The sequence below is a fragment of the Fringilla coelebs genome (assembly GCF_963513975.1).
Source record: "Fringilla coelebs genome assembly, chromosome: Z".
Classification (NCBI taxonomy): domain Eukaryota; kingdom Metazoa; phylum Chordata; class Aves; order Passeriformes; family Fringillidae; genus Fringilla; species Fringilla coelebs.
The window spans coordinates 83,133,159-83,146,442 of NC_140031.1; the positions used below are offsets into that span (position 1 = coordinate 83,133,159).

Sequence of the window (13,284 nt, forward strand, 5' to 3'; positions counted from 1 at the left end):
CAACTGCTGATACAAAATTAAAACTTGTCAATGAACCTATAAAGCTTTCTCACAGCCTGAGTCAAGACTAAGAGCTTGAGTTATGCAAGGACATCACACAGCTAGACTTTCCCAGGGGTGCATCTGATGACATGCAGCAAGTGGTGACCTGAAGGGAAGCCAGCAGTCTCCAGTGCCCCGTGGGAGAAGCAGGGGAGACAGGAGAAGCTGTGCCCAAGGGACATTTGTCACACTACGTGGGGAACTTGGCACTGATCAGGCACTGTGGTGACAGCAACCAACAAATCTCCATGCAGCAGGTGTCAGAATGTTCACAGACTTGGGTTTCAGACTGGGCTTTCATTCTGTTTATAGGAACATACACAAAACACAGCCAGGACTGTCATTTGTGTTATCATTCATAGTTATTAGATAAGATACAGGACATCAGTATTTATTATTTGTAAAAAGCAGGTCAGCTTTTGCAAAAAAAAACCCCTCAACCATACAGAAGTCAAAATGCAGTCAAAATGTAAAACATGCCATTATTGGGAATAAAGGATTGGATATAATAAAGTGCACATGACTATAGGAGAACAACATCCACAACATTCCAGTCTCCAAAGTGTAACTTGGTACTGCTACTAAAACTGTGACAGGGCTCAACACAACAGAACTTACAGATACTCAAACCCAGAATGAGTTCACAAGTTCATATTAGGATCCATGAGTTTTTTGCACGTGTCTGGTGTCTGTCCAGGCTCCCTCCAGCTCTGCTGTGGGACTGATGGCTGCTCTGCCAGGGCTCTGGTTTTCAGAATTTGCTGCAGTACCAGACCAGAAAACCCCTCTGTCCTCATAGCTGATGCAGCCATGTGCTAAAATCTCATTGGAATCCATGGCTGAAGAAAACAATTCTAAAACAACCCACAAATGTTTGAGGAGAACAGGGGGAATGGAAAAATAAGCTGTTTATTTCAGGGGATTAAGGAAAAAAAAAAAGCTTTTCCTCAAGTTAGATATTTGACAACATTTCAGCTGACAACATGACAGGAGATGTATTTTCCTGCTGATTCAAACACATCAGTTGAAAACTGGAGATGCTTTAATAAACTGGTTCCCACCCACCTCTCTCAAGAAAAAGAGAACTCAAAGAACTATTGAAGCAAAAGTGATTCTGCCATGATCACTTGGTTTTGTAATATTCAGTATTTAGAAAGCCAGCATAAGAATGGGACTAAAGAGGGAAAAGTGCATGATGATTCCTGAATGACATGCTGAATTTTTTTGGAAGTGCCATCTGTCGCTTGTTTGGAGTTGACAAATAATTTTGAAAACATTCTCTGATGTATTGCAAAATATCTGTAGCATTGTTCAGTACGGAACAGCACTTTAAAATGTTCCCCAAGAAATACACACAAATTGGAATGCTGTTTTTACAGCAATGTCCTGCTCTGGCAGCTGTTTCATACCTTTCCTACATTTACTGCATAAAGAGGCAGAGAGAAGTTGTGAGGATATCTTTTATATTCATTAAGAACAGCTATTTAATATTTATAAAAGTATATGAAGAGATAAATATTTAACGAAAAGCTTCAAGGAGGCATGTAATTTAAAAGACAGATTTTAGTTTATCAGGAAAAAAAGGCTGTGTGACACTAATGTTTCCATTGAGAAAGGAAACTGCATAGTAGAGAAATACATTTTAAAAATACAAACAATCTTAGAATTAATGTGAAATATTGAACCTACAGTTATGTATTTTTGCATATTAAAAGATTCCAGAAACCAGATTGAGTTTGTCAAAATGTAAACTCCCTACAATGACACTGTTAAAAACCCTGCAATTATTCACTTGTTTTTTGAAAATAACCATTTGATTGGAACATCCATTTTCCTAATTTTGAGATTACCTTTCTTTTCTTTATGCCTTGAGACTGAACAAGGCTGTAAAGAGAGCACCTGGCAGCACAGAATCAGCAGAGGGACAGAACAGATGTGGTGACATCTAGCAACACCTCTCTGAAATGCAGCCCAGCAGGCTGCAGGATTGCAATCCCCTATTTCCCCTCCCTGCCCAAGCAGCTCACCCCAGCCTCCTGCCCTGAAGGATTCTGGAGCTCAGTCAGTTCCTGGGTACTCACTGAAAGGCTGGTGGTGTTTGGAACATACTGATCCTGCTCCCCCAGCAGAACATCAATCACAGGGTGCCTCCCGTTTTTTATGACTATTTCACGACGATTGTCTAGCACAGTTGGTCTGCAAAAGAGGAAAGGTATTAATCTCAGTGCTCTTTGTAACTGAGTGTGTAAAACTACTGTAACTGAAGCCTGCAGGACTGTCACCTGTGATGCAAGTTTTTGTGGAAAAAGACACAAATTATAAAAATTAACTACTGCCATCAAGTATTTCTAAGGAAAATACTTTCCAAAGAATATTTTCTTTGAGAAAAATAAAGGCACAGGATTTTAAGACTGAAATTAAATAACACTTTGGGTGGACTTCAAAGGGAAGATGTGGGGAGTGAGATTTTTCTTGGGTTGAAGAATGATAATGCAATTTTACAGGAAAATGCAGACCAAATAAATGGCATCCTACAAACAGAAAGCACTGGGGAAAGAGGTAAAACCTGATAATGGTGGGGGGGTGTAGCACAAAGGTCATTCCAAGAGGTGTACAGCAGGGATGAAACCAGTATATGGACAATCTGAGGCCTTACCACCTCTTCAAAGCATTCCTCAGACTGAAATTCACAGAAAGTGTGCAGAGTGGACCCTCAAAGAGCAGATGGTGCCTCTGGAGTGCCCACACCATCACCTGCAGCTCCACGTGGCAGCCCTGCTGAGCTGCCTGTGCAGAGCAGGAGCCTCCCAGCGCCCTGCAGAGGGGCTCACATCTCCCCAGCACCTCTGCCCTGCCCTGGCTCATCCACCTGCCCCTGGGAAACAGTGCTCACTAACCAAACATTCCTCCAAACCAACACTGAACTCCAGCCTTCCCTCCAGCAGCCCCCCAGAATTAATTATTGACACCTTCCCTGCCGCTGAGGCTTCACTCAGAAGTCTCCCTCCTGCTCATTTATGAGCTCTAAGCCACTCTGAAATTCAGTGAATTATTTACATTCTGCACAGTGAAATAATCAGATTTCAGTTTGTTTCCTCATCTCAACACTACGAAATAAGTGAGCAATTATTTTCAAAGAGATTTTGATAAAGAGACACACAAGATCCCAAGAGCCCAGAGGTGATCAATATTATCTTTAATGATGTATCAAAGCAGAAGTATTTGCAAGTGGATTTCTCTTCACCCCCCTACCTGTGTGTGGTCTGGGGCAGAAGCAGCAGCTCAGCTCTCACACGTGAGCCCAGCTGAGGCATCACACTGCTCTGCAAGCTGGAGCTAATATTTACTATTAATTACCTGAGATACACCCTTCACACACACCTCAGATACCCCAGACTCTTAGGTAGTACAAACATACCATAAAAACAGACCTGAGAATAAAAAAACAATACTTTTTTTACAGAAAGACATACAAAAAGTCCAGCATTTCTTTACGTGTAAGTAAGATAATATCTGCTAGACTCAGGTCAAACAGCAAACATTAGGATGTCAGATTGGAACTGCAATGTTTACAGATTTGCATAAAGTCCAGAAGTGTTGCTCTGCAAATCCAGATTAGGTTAAAACTACTGTAAACAATCTTAATAGTGACTTTTATCACGGCACACCTATTAAAACATAATTTACTTTAAGTACACTCTTATAATTCCGTAAAAAATCCTACATAAAAAATTAAAAATTGATTACCTGCAGTAGTCTCCTTGTTTGGCCACCTGGGCCAATGAGAACAGGCAGTCCACAGTTGCTAGGTGACAAATGGCTTTAGACACGGGGTGATAATGTTCACTGAAACGACTGCATCAAAACGGGGAAAAGTTACACAAAAACAGGGAAAGAAATAATTCTGCACAAATACAAAAGGATTGTCAAAATGCACCCCATGCAGGCTCCTCACAGGGCTCCTGGGCTCTTTAAACCACCCTGAATCCAAATCTCCCTGCAGTGTATCAGACAGACCACGGGGACCTCAATCAAGGTGGACTTCACCTCCCATTCTAACAGTGAATTATTTTTCAAGCACAGAAAATCAGGCAAAATTAAATTCATTAGATAGCTCTTAAAGGGTCAGCAGTTGATCCCTGCTGCCTAAATGAGGTGTACAAAAATGCCACAATTTATCAGAATTTATACAGAATACCAGCAGCTGAATCCAGCTTTTGATTCAGCCTCAGCCATAAGTTACAGTCAAAGAAGAACCATACTAAGAGTGTCTGAACACAGGAGTTGTCTAAAATTTCAATGAATTATGGTATCTACAATAGAAAATTCAAAAAGCAATTTTCAATGTGTGGTGCTGCCTCTCCAGTACAATAAGGACATTATCAGGAGAACAGAGTTTTTCAGTAGAGTTCATTCTTAGTCCTCAGGAATTTCTTTTTTCCTCTCTCCTAGTCTCAAAGCTACAATATAGAACATAAAACCAGCAGGGGAGCAAAATTTAATAAACAAAGACATAAATGATTGCAGGGGTGGGAACGAAGAGCACTTTCCTGCACTCAGGTCTTTTCCTTTTGTCTCCTGCTCTCCTGCAGCACTACTGAGAACAGACAAGTGAGCATGGATACAACTCTTATAGTACTGCAAAGGAAACACAACTGGAGAAGTGTCAATAGGAATGTCTTTTCAGTTTCTACTCAAATGTCAAAATTTCTGGCCTCCTAATGGGAAGCCAATCCAGTGAGACAACTTGAGAAGAGACTTGTTAAGGTCCTGCAAGCTATCCCTGCATGACAAGAGGAACAATTTCAGCAGTTCTGAATGCATGCAAGTAAAAAATAACAGATAAGCAGACAACTGAAAAAATAAAGGCATTCAGAAGTTCAGGAAGCATTTTCTAAACTCTCCTTTTGAAGCTCCTTTGGCTAAATAACCAGGCAAATAACCCCACTAAAAACTCTGATGTCAGACAAACACATGTGTCAGATGTGAGGGACAATGAAACTCCCACAACTTTCTAACAAACTATCATGGTCAATCTAGCTTATAAGTTCTAAAAAATAATAAAACTACTGCGTAATAATCGTAAGTAATATAATAAAAGCAATGAAACCCACTAGGCTCAGTTTCACTCAGGGTCAGCTGTACTTTGAGATTGTTAATGCTGTGATAGTATTTCTCAGAGTTTGGGAAACACCTCGTATGCTTGTATATTTGTATATAATGGTGTATTTTCACCAGAGTTTTAAAAGGTAGAGACATCAGTGCTGGTCTCAGGAGTGGGGCTCAGAGGTCTCAAATGGTTTAAAAGGAAGAACAGCATTTTAACTGACTACCAGCCTCTTGTAAACGGAGGCGGTCACAGCTGTCCCCACATGCTGCCGGGACCAAGCAGGGACATTTTGCTGTCCCTGCTGTCCCTGGGGGGGCCCAGGGGTGGGAGGAGGCACTCACTCCAGGAAGCAGAGCCAGCCAGCAGTGCAGTGCAGGGCGAGCTGCTCGCGGAGCTGCTGCAGGACGCGGTAGCTCTCCGTCACCAGCGGCGAGTGGAAGCGGCTGACGGCCTTGGTGCTGCACGGAGAGACACACAGGGCTCCTTGGCATCGGGGTCACCAGCAATCAGCTGCACCATCCACACGCCCAATTGGACTCATTTCCCTCATCTCCACAGCCCCCACAGTGGGTGTGCTGAGGAAGGCCCTCCCAGTGATGGCAGTGACCTCCACCCAGAGTGAAGTGGCACTGCTGCCCACTCAGAAGGCGCTGGGATGCTCTGCACAGCGTGCCAGCATCACCCAGAGCACACACTCCACAAAACTGCTCAGCAACAGCTGCCCAAGTGCAGGACTGGCTGATACACAGCCAAATAGACAAAAACAAATTCCCTGTAAAGAGGAAAGCTCCATCATAAGCCTGAAATGAACATAGTTAATACAGACTGTCTTGCTGGTTTTCACTTGCTATTTATTTGTGTGTTTTCATTAAGGACACAATTTGGCACATCCAGGCATTCTTTTACAGAATCCAGATTAGCTGTAATTTGTTCACCATGTTAATTCTGTCTGATCTGTGCACTTCTTGGTATTAAAAGAAGTTTAATTAAAAGAGAATTGAGTGTTAATTCTTGCATAACTGAATAGAGCATCACAACAGAGTTCAGCTTAGGGAAAGATGTCTGTGCTCACACATTACTCTCTCGGGCTTGTAGACAATTCAGCATTTACATGGACATTGTAACTTTCAGGTATTCAAACCATTCAAATCATAAATCAAATGACTGAAAAGAAAAAAAGCCAACTACATAAATCAGTCCATCTCTGTTTCACCTGCTGGAAAAATTATCCAAAATCAGGCTTACATTAGACCAAGTACCAAAGGAGGAAGAACTGGTCTGTATGAGTAAATAAAATTGTATTTTAAATGCACTGAATTTACCAAGATGTATAAGCAGATGTTGGCGCAGCTACTTTAATCTTTCTGAATAAAACAATAACAATCAAAACTGAATTAAGGATTTGCATGTGCAAGCTACAAGCACAACTGAATCAAGGCCACAGATCTGACACCAGTACATGCACCTTGAAGAATTGAGTGAGTAATTCTGTGCTTTCAGGATGCACAGAATGTTCAAAAACAAACGTTGTAACAAATCAATTTTTCTCAGTTTTGTTTGGGGTTTTTTTCTGTCAAGCAATAGATTTACAGTTTAGTTGGGTTTTCAGCTTAAAAAACCCCCAACAAACTTTAACATGTGGGACAATGAGAACATGCATGTAATGAATTGTAATACCAAAACACCTCGTTTTTTCCTCTACATTAAAACAGAACCAAACTTCAAAGACATTTTACATACCTACTAACCATAACCCAGTCAGATGGCACAGATGATTTATGGGAATTCTTGACTTCTATCAAAAACTGAAATAAGAGAAATGTAATGTTACACACTATGGGAAGTCAGGAAGACCAGAGAATCAGAATCCTCATTCATCCAGAAACTGCAACCACCAGAGGAAACCTGTGGCATTCACATTCTCTGAAAAAATCCCTTTGCCCAGGATTTTTCTCCTGGGAAGCTGAGGAGCCTCAGAGAAAAGGAAAACAATTCTTATCTCATCTGCATCTCCTGTGCTGTGCTCATGTGGAATGTGTTTGGAGATTGTTCACCCACAGGTGATTGCTCCACTGCATTCTGCTGTGAGCTGTTTTCACTCTTTGGGCAGTCAGGGCCAGGCTGTGTCAGACTCTGGAGAGAGTCAGGAGTTTTCATTATTATCTTTTAGCCTTCAGTAAGTATCCTTTCAGCATTCTTTAGTATAATTAGCATTGTATTCTTTAGTATAATATAGTAATATAAAGTAACAAATTAGCCTTCTGAGAACATGGAGTCAGATTCATCATTCCTTCTTTTGTCGGGCATTCCCTGCAAATACAATAGAAAACCATGCTCAGCCTGAAGAGCAGGAGCAGCCCAGAAGGGAATGTTCTCCTCTCCCCAGAAGAGGCTGGGGTTATGACACAGACCACCCTGGTGCACCTGCAGAGCTCTGCTGCAGGTTTGAGTGGGCTGGGGTCAGACAGGGAGGCACAGGGACCAGCCCCAGCAGAGCCAGGGTGCTCAGTGCGCCGAGATCTACGTGTTTGTTCCAATGATTCATGTCAGCTATCTCTGTAACAATAGCCTGAGGTCCTGGGTGTCAGGGAGCTGAGGCAGTCTCACGTCACAGAATCCAGCCGGAAAACAGATTTCCTGCAGAGATTAGGTTAACACAGAACCCGACCACATTTACGGAAAGCCACAAGAGCCATGTCTGGCAAAACTTCTCCATTGTGGCTAATGGGATTTAGATAGAAACTTCCAGAGGAGGCAGCAGCCATCCCCAAGAACAAACAAGGATAACAATCCTAACACAGGAATAGAGCAAGGACAGGGTGCACTAACTCTTAATTCACCCAAAGCACTTCCAAGGTATTTCTCTGTTGTGAAGGAGCATTTGAATTTCACATCTATCAGGGCACTACAAGAACACAGGAGGAATAAAACATACAGATCTGAGGAAGAAAGAGCTCAAATCAAATAAATTCCTGTTCTAGTTGTGTGTTCTATTCCTCCAATACAACTTTGTTTCCATTACTTCCATTCCTCTGGCATCTCTTTTCCTCACTGACCATACTCCCTGACCTGTCTGTGCTGCCTCTTTTGGTGTCTGTTGGACACTCACACCAGATGTCATGAAATAAGAGCAATACCCAGCCTCTGCAGCTCCTTTCATCAAGGCACCCAGACATATCTCTGTCTGCAGAGGTTTTTGCCTGCTGCAAAGGCCTCCTCTCTGAGATGTGTGCAGTGACTGCTGCCTCTGGAACCACTTTTCAGTACCTTCTCAGATGCTCTCTTCTCTTTGATCAGTTCCTCTCATTTCCTTTACTTCACACAGATGGCAGCTATTAACCCAGCTTCCCCGAGAGAAACCTTTCAGGTCCTGCTCTTCCCTGCCTCAGACAATACTCAAACACACTTGTCCACTTTTCCTTTGGATTTCAGCCTCTGTGCTGACAGCCCACCTGACTCCTGGGCGGTGTTTCCTGTTCTCAGCTTCACCCTCAACAGGAACAACCAACTTCAGGTCTTTATCAAAGGCTGCTGTCTCTAATTCATCCCTTCCCTCATTTTCAGCAGTGTCTATTTCCTCCCTCCTGTGTCTTTTGGATCTTTTTCAGCTTCCAAAGTGCCCCACAGGCCAATTCCAGCCCCCTCCCTCCCTGTCCTCGCCCACACCTCTCTTCTGCTCACACCTCTCATTCTGTTTCCTAACTCCTTTCTTTCCCCAATTTTCTGTTTCAGAGTTTTTCCCAGCTTCCTACTCTCAGTTCCAGAGGACAACACTGAGCAGTACTACCAGACTGCTCCTTTCAGTTTCCCCACAAACGTGGCAGGGTCTGCTGTCTCTGGTTTTCACCACAGAACCTCTCAGCTCGCTGGATCACATCCTGCCCACACTTGTGCAGCATCCACGAGGAAAAGTTCCAGTCCAGAACACCATTTCCGAGAATTGGAACTAAAACAACACTTATCACTCTTTAAAACTGTTCCCTCTTCTCTCCCATCTTTCAAATTACAGTCTGACTCAGTACTCAGAAATCCTTTCACCATTCTTCAAATTAACCAAATGCTGTGCTTCCTGGCTCTCTGAGAGTATTCCAGTGCCTAACAGCCATACAATTAACCTTGGAAGTATATGTTTTTACGCAGACAGAAAAGCAAAGCATTACTGAACCAAATTCAACTGCACTAATGTGCTTCTATTATTTAAGTCACTGAAGTGATTGACTTAACAAATAAAGGAGTCACACGGCAAGAAAGCTGCTCTTCAAAGTTGTACAAAAGATTATAGTCAAATGCCCTCATGAAGCAGCACACTCAGTGAATAGAGTTCCAGCTAGGTCCCACTTTTAAGCTATTTTCTAGGCAAGGATGGGTACAGTCATACATAATAAACCCCACAGTACCTCTTGACCCGAAACCGCAACATACTCTGCAGAAGGGTTCTTAATCTGTTTACGAATATCTGGCAGATGCAATTGGATTTTAGAAAGCACATCCTGGATCTCCTCCTTTTTCTTTCGGATGGCAGGGAAGTCCGTCAGGTCCTTGAAGAGCTGTGTTTTATCTCCAGTCCTACCCGTAGGAAATGCAAGGTAAAATAATGGTAAAAGAAATGAGATGTACCTCAGTTCTACCCACGGCATCCTTATTTTGTTACTTGTGTTTGTTGGAGCATTAGCTCAATCCCTTCTGAGTACAGATTTTCTGGTGCTTGGTCCTAGCAGAGCCCATTTTTACTGAATGCTGCTGTGCTCCCAACAGGGGCAGAAAGGCACTCTGCACACAGAGCACCTGTGCAGTGAAAGGTGAACCTCAGGTATTTCTGCATAACATGAACACAGGCTTCCAACATGTTTAGAATCTGGCCAAATTTGGGCACATTTCTGTAAGGATTGCATGGAAAAATCCCCCCCTCAAGGCCCTCATCGAAGTGAAATGCCATCAGTACTTTCCCAGAGCAGCTTCCTTCTTTTGTCCAGAAAAGATTACCCAGAATACTTGTAAGCACATGCAAAACAATGCCCCTTTCTAATTTCAGTGCCAGAAAAAATGACAGAACTGTTTTGGCAGCAGTAGCTCAGGTCAGGATTGAAACCTGAAACAAGCAATGCCATTCAAATGGTTAAAACTGGGAAGCTGAACTAGCAATTAAAAATATAGCTGTCAACAAAAATAACAAAAAAATTTAACTTACCCTAGTAAGTATCAGGCAAACAATACAAAAGCACTGTGATCAGCCCTAAGTTAATTGCAATATAACTTTGCATTTTAGAGCCTGCAAGTTAATTATATAATTGCTTTGAAAACTAATATGTGGAGAGCACGTAATTAGCCAACTGAAAGTATTACAACATGAAAGTAATAAAAAAATCTAATATTCTACTTACTCCACTGCCCCTTGGCCTGCAAATGGAGCTACAGCTGGAGCCAGTGGCAAGGCAGGTAGCACAGAGCTGAGCTTTGGCTGTGCACTCCTTCCTCACTGGGATTACATAAGTGACAGTGAAGATGCCATTTTAAAGTACAATACTAATTTTTAGAAACGATTTCGTGCTAATTAGACTAGTTTCCATGGGAATGCAAGGCAACAAAAAAAGATGCCTAGTAGCCAGCAGCCGATTGTGAAGACTGTCACTCCTGTGTGAAGCCTACAAAAAACTGTAACCTCGACAGTTTCAAAAACACAAATCCCAAAATCTCAATCTCCCTGCTTAAAAAAACCCAGAGCCTGGAGAAAGGGATACTTTTCAGAACAATTACAGGGTTTTATCCACACCTCATAACAAAAATAACAGGCGATGCAGTCTGTGCTCAAGTGTGTGTGTGTGCATGGATGGATGTGAGTAGAAGCCAAGATTTTGATGAAAGAAATGTTTTTGAGTAAAAATAATACCACCACATACATCTGAGATATATAAAGGCCAGAAAGTAAGTTGGCTTAATCATTCTGAATAAATGTAAATACAGTATATCCATTCTACAGATCATTTATATCTTGTATACTATTCTAGCCATTGTTAGTACAGTCACAGAAGAAAACACCCCATGTTTTGAAACTACCTACACTAAATCTGGTATAATTTAGCTGGTATAATTTAGATGCAGTCTGTTTTGGCACAAACTGTCACAACTATAATTGGGCACCAGGCATCAGCAGAAATCTCATAATCCCACCTTGCCATTGGGCAGAGGAAATCCTTCTGCCCCTCTCAACTTCTAAATTTATACTCCTTGGGTCCACCTCTAAATCAGAAGCAAAGAAAATAAAATTCTAGGCTTCAATTCTCAGATTTATTTCTCACTCTCAGTTTGGAAAAGATAAAAGGTTTTATAAATAAAGTGGATTTTTTTTTGTCTGTTCTCAATGTAACAGTTAGGACTATGCTGCCCCCATATAACAACACACTAAACTTTCTGCCCCAACCTCAGCAAAGATTCCAGGGATGACAGTGGAGGCAGCAGTGCTTCAGAACAAACAGTGCACAGCAAATTATTCAGAGATATTCTCCAATATAATGGATATTCACTCCAACCTATCATCTTCTTCCTCTGTCTTTTTTTCCTCATGGACCAACAATGGACATAAATAAGAAAAAAAGTGCAGACAGCTTTGATGAATTCTCAGGAAAACAGTGGAAGGCATATTGCTGACAGCAGAGCTGCCCCTCTGCTGAAGGTCAAGCCTCTCTTCAAAAATAAAGAGCTTCCCTTAAAAAAAACTAATTAGAAAGCTGGTAAACCAATTAACATAATGCAAAATGTATTTTCCTGCAAATTCATCACCCAAAACAAGTGAGAAACTTCCAAAAACTCATTCAGCCTCATTCAGAGGCAGACATACTGCTTCACCTAGTTTAACTTTACAACAGGAATGTAAGCCATAGGTAACAACAACCTCTGCTTTAACTAAAAGGAACTGCATCCACAGAAATATGAAATAAAATATAAAACTGAGGTGTATTAAACCAAGAGGCATAATTTGCATAACAGAACATATTTACTCAGAAAGGCTATGAGGCACAGAAGAATCATGTTATTTTCTCTACTTACTTGGCTGCTTCTTCATTAAGGATCTTTAAGTACTGTTTTACTGGGGAGAGAAGGTCTGGGATTTCCAACAGTGCATCTTTTAGCAGAGGAGATCTCACATGGGATTGTATGACTGGGACAAAAGCTTGAATTTCCAAATCCAGACGAGACAGGGTGCTGACTATCAAGAAGAACTCCTGGGTAGAGCACTGGGAAGGCAAGGAATGTCTGAATCATTACAGTGCATTGCATTTTCACTAACAGGGTCTGCTGCCTTTTCAAAATGTGACAGCATGCAAACAAAATGTATGGACAGTAACAAAGCTGCACCATCTTGCCCCACTAATTAGGGCACGTAATTAACCACACCAGTTGTCCCAACCCTTGTCCTCAGGATTTTGTCCCGAGCTGATCTCCAGCGTTCCTGTCGATATGCACACAAAGGCAGGAAAAGGGGCAATACAAACAGAAAAAAATCTGGTTGGGTGATGTCAGGAGCACCACATCTTGCCCACATGGCTGCCCTGGCAGGGCAGGGATTGAAAGGCAAGGTCAGGCACAGACAGGGAGAGACTGGGAACAAGAACACAGGGCGGAGAAGCAGAAACACAGAAAAAGAGAAACCCAGCACTTTGTTTTAAGTGCTTGAAGCTACTGACAGCTTGGGCTTTGCCAGCCATGCCTGAGCAGGGGCAGGGGACACAGCAGCCCACTCCTCATCCTCTCCTCAGCACAAGGGCAGATTCTCCCACCTGGTCCAGGTACCCATCCAGGGCATCCTGCCGCAGGGAACATCCCCAAGCACACCCAGCCCTGCCAGAGCCTGGTCTGTGTCACCCAGAGGGTGTGACACCCCCAGGGCAGGAGCACGCTGCCTCCCTGAAGCAGCTTCCTTCTCACCTGCAGCACCAGCTCCAGCAGGAGCCCCCAGTCCCTGCAGAGCCACCCGTGCTGCCCCAGGTGCGGCTCAAGCACTCTGCGGCTGGGCGCTGGATGCTCCCCGTGCCAGCACAGTTTGTCACATGCAGCTCCTGCTCAGAAGGGCTCTTTGGGTAGTGCCCACCCCTCCTCACACTGCCAATGCCCCCGAGGGGCAGAGCTGGCTCTGC

At 42.8% G+C, this 13,284-nt stretch overlaps 1 protein-coding gene across 1 annotated transcript in view; it reads right to left on the reverse strand.

Moving 5' to 3' along the window:
* MSH3 (mutS homolog 3) overlaps positions 1-13,284 on the reverse strand; it is a 90,948-nt gene that overhangs the window by 19,957 nt on the left and 57,707 nt on the right. Inside the window, exons 14-19 of the mRNA XM_084225980.1 lie at positions 12,197-12,384; positions 9,550-9,718; positions 6,893-6,957; positions 5,494-5,610; positions 3,790-3,897; positions 2,124-2,238 (exon numbers count right to left, since the gene is read on the reverse strand). Coding sequence (XP_084082106.1) covers positions 2,124-2,238; positions 3,790-3,897; positions 5,494-5,610; positions 6,893-6,957; positions 9,550-9,718; positions 12,197-12,384 — 762 coding nt within the window. The remainder of the gene's footprint in view (positions 1-2,123; positions 2,239-3,789; positions 3,898-5,493; positions 5,611-6,892; positions 6,958-9,549; positions 9,719-12,196; positions 12,385-13,284) is intronic.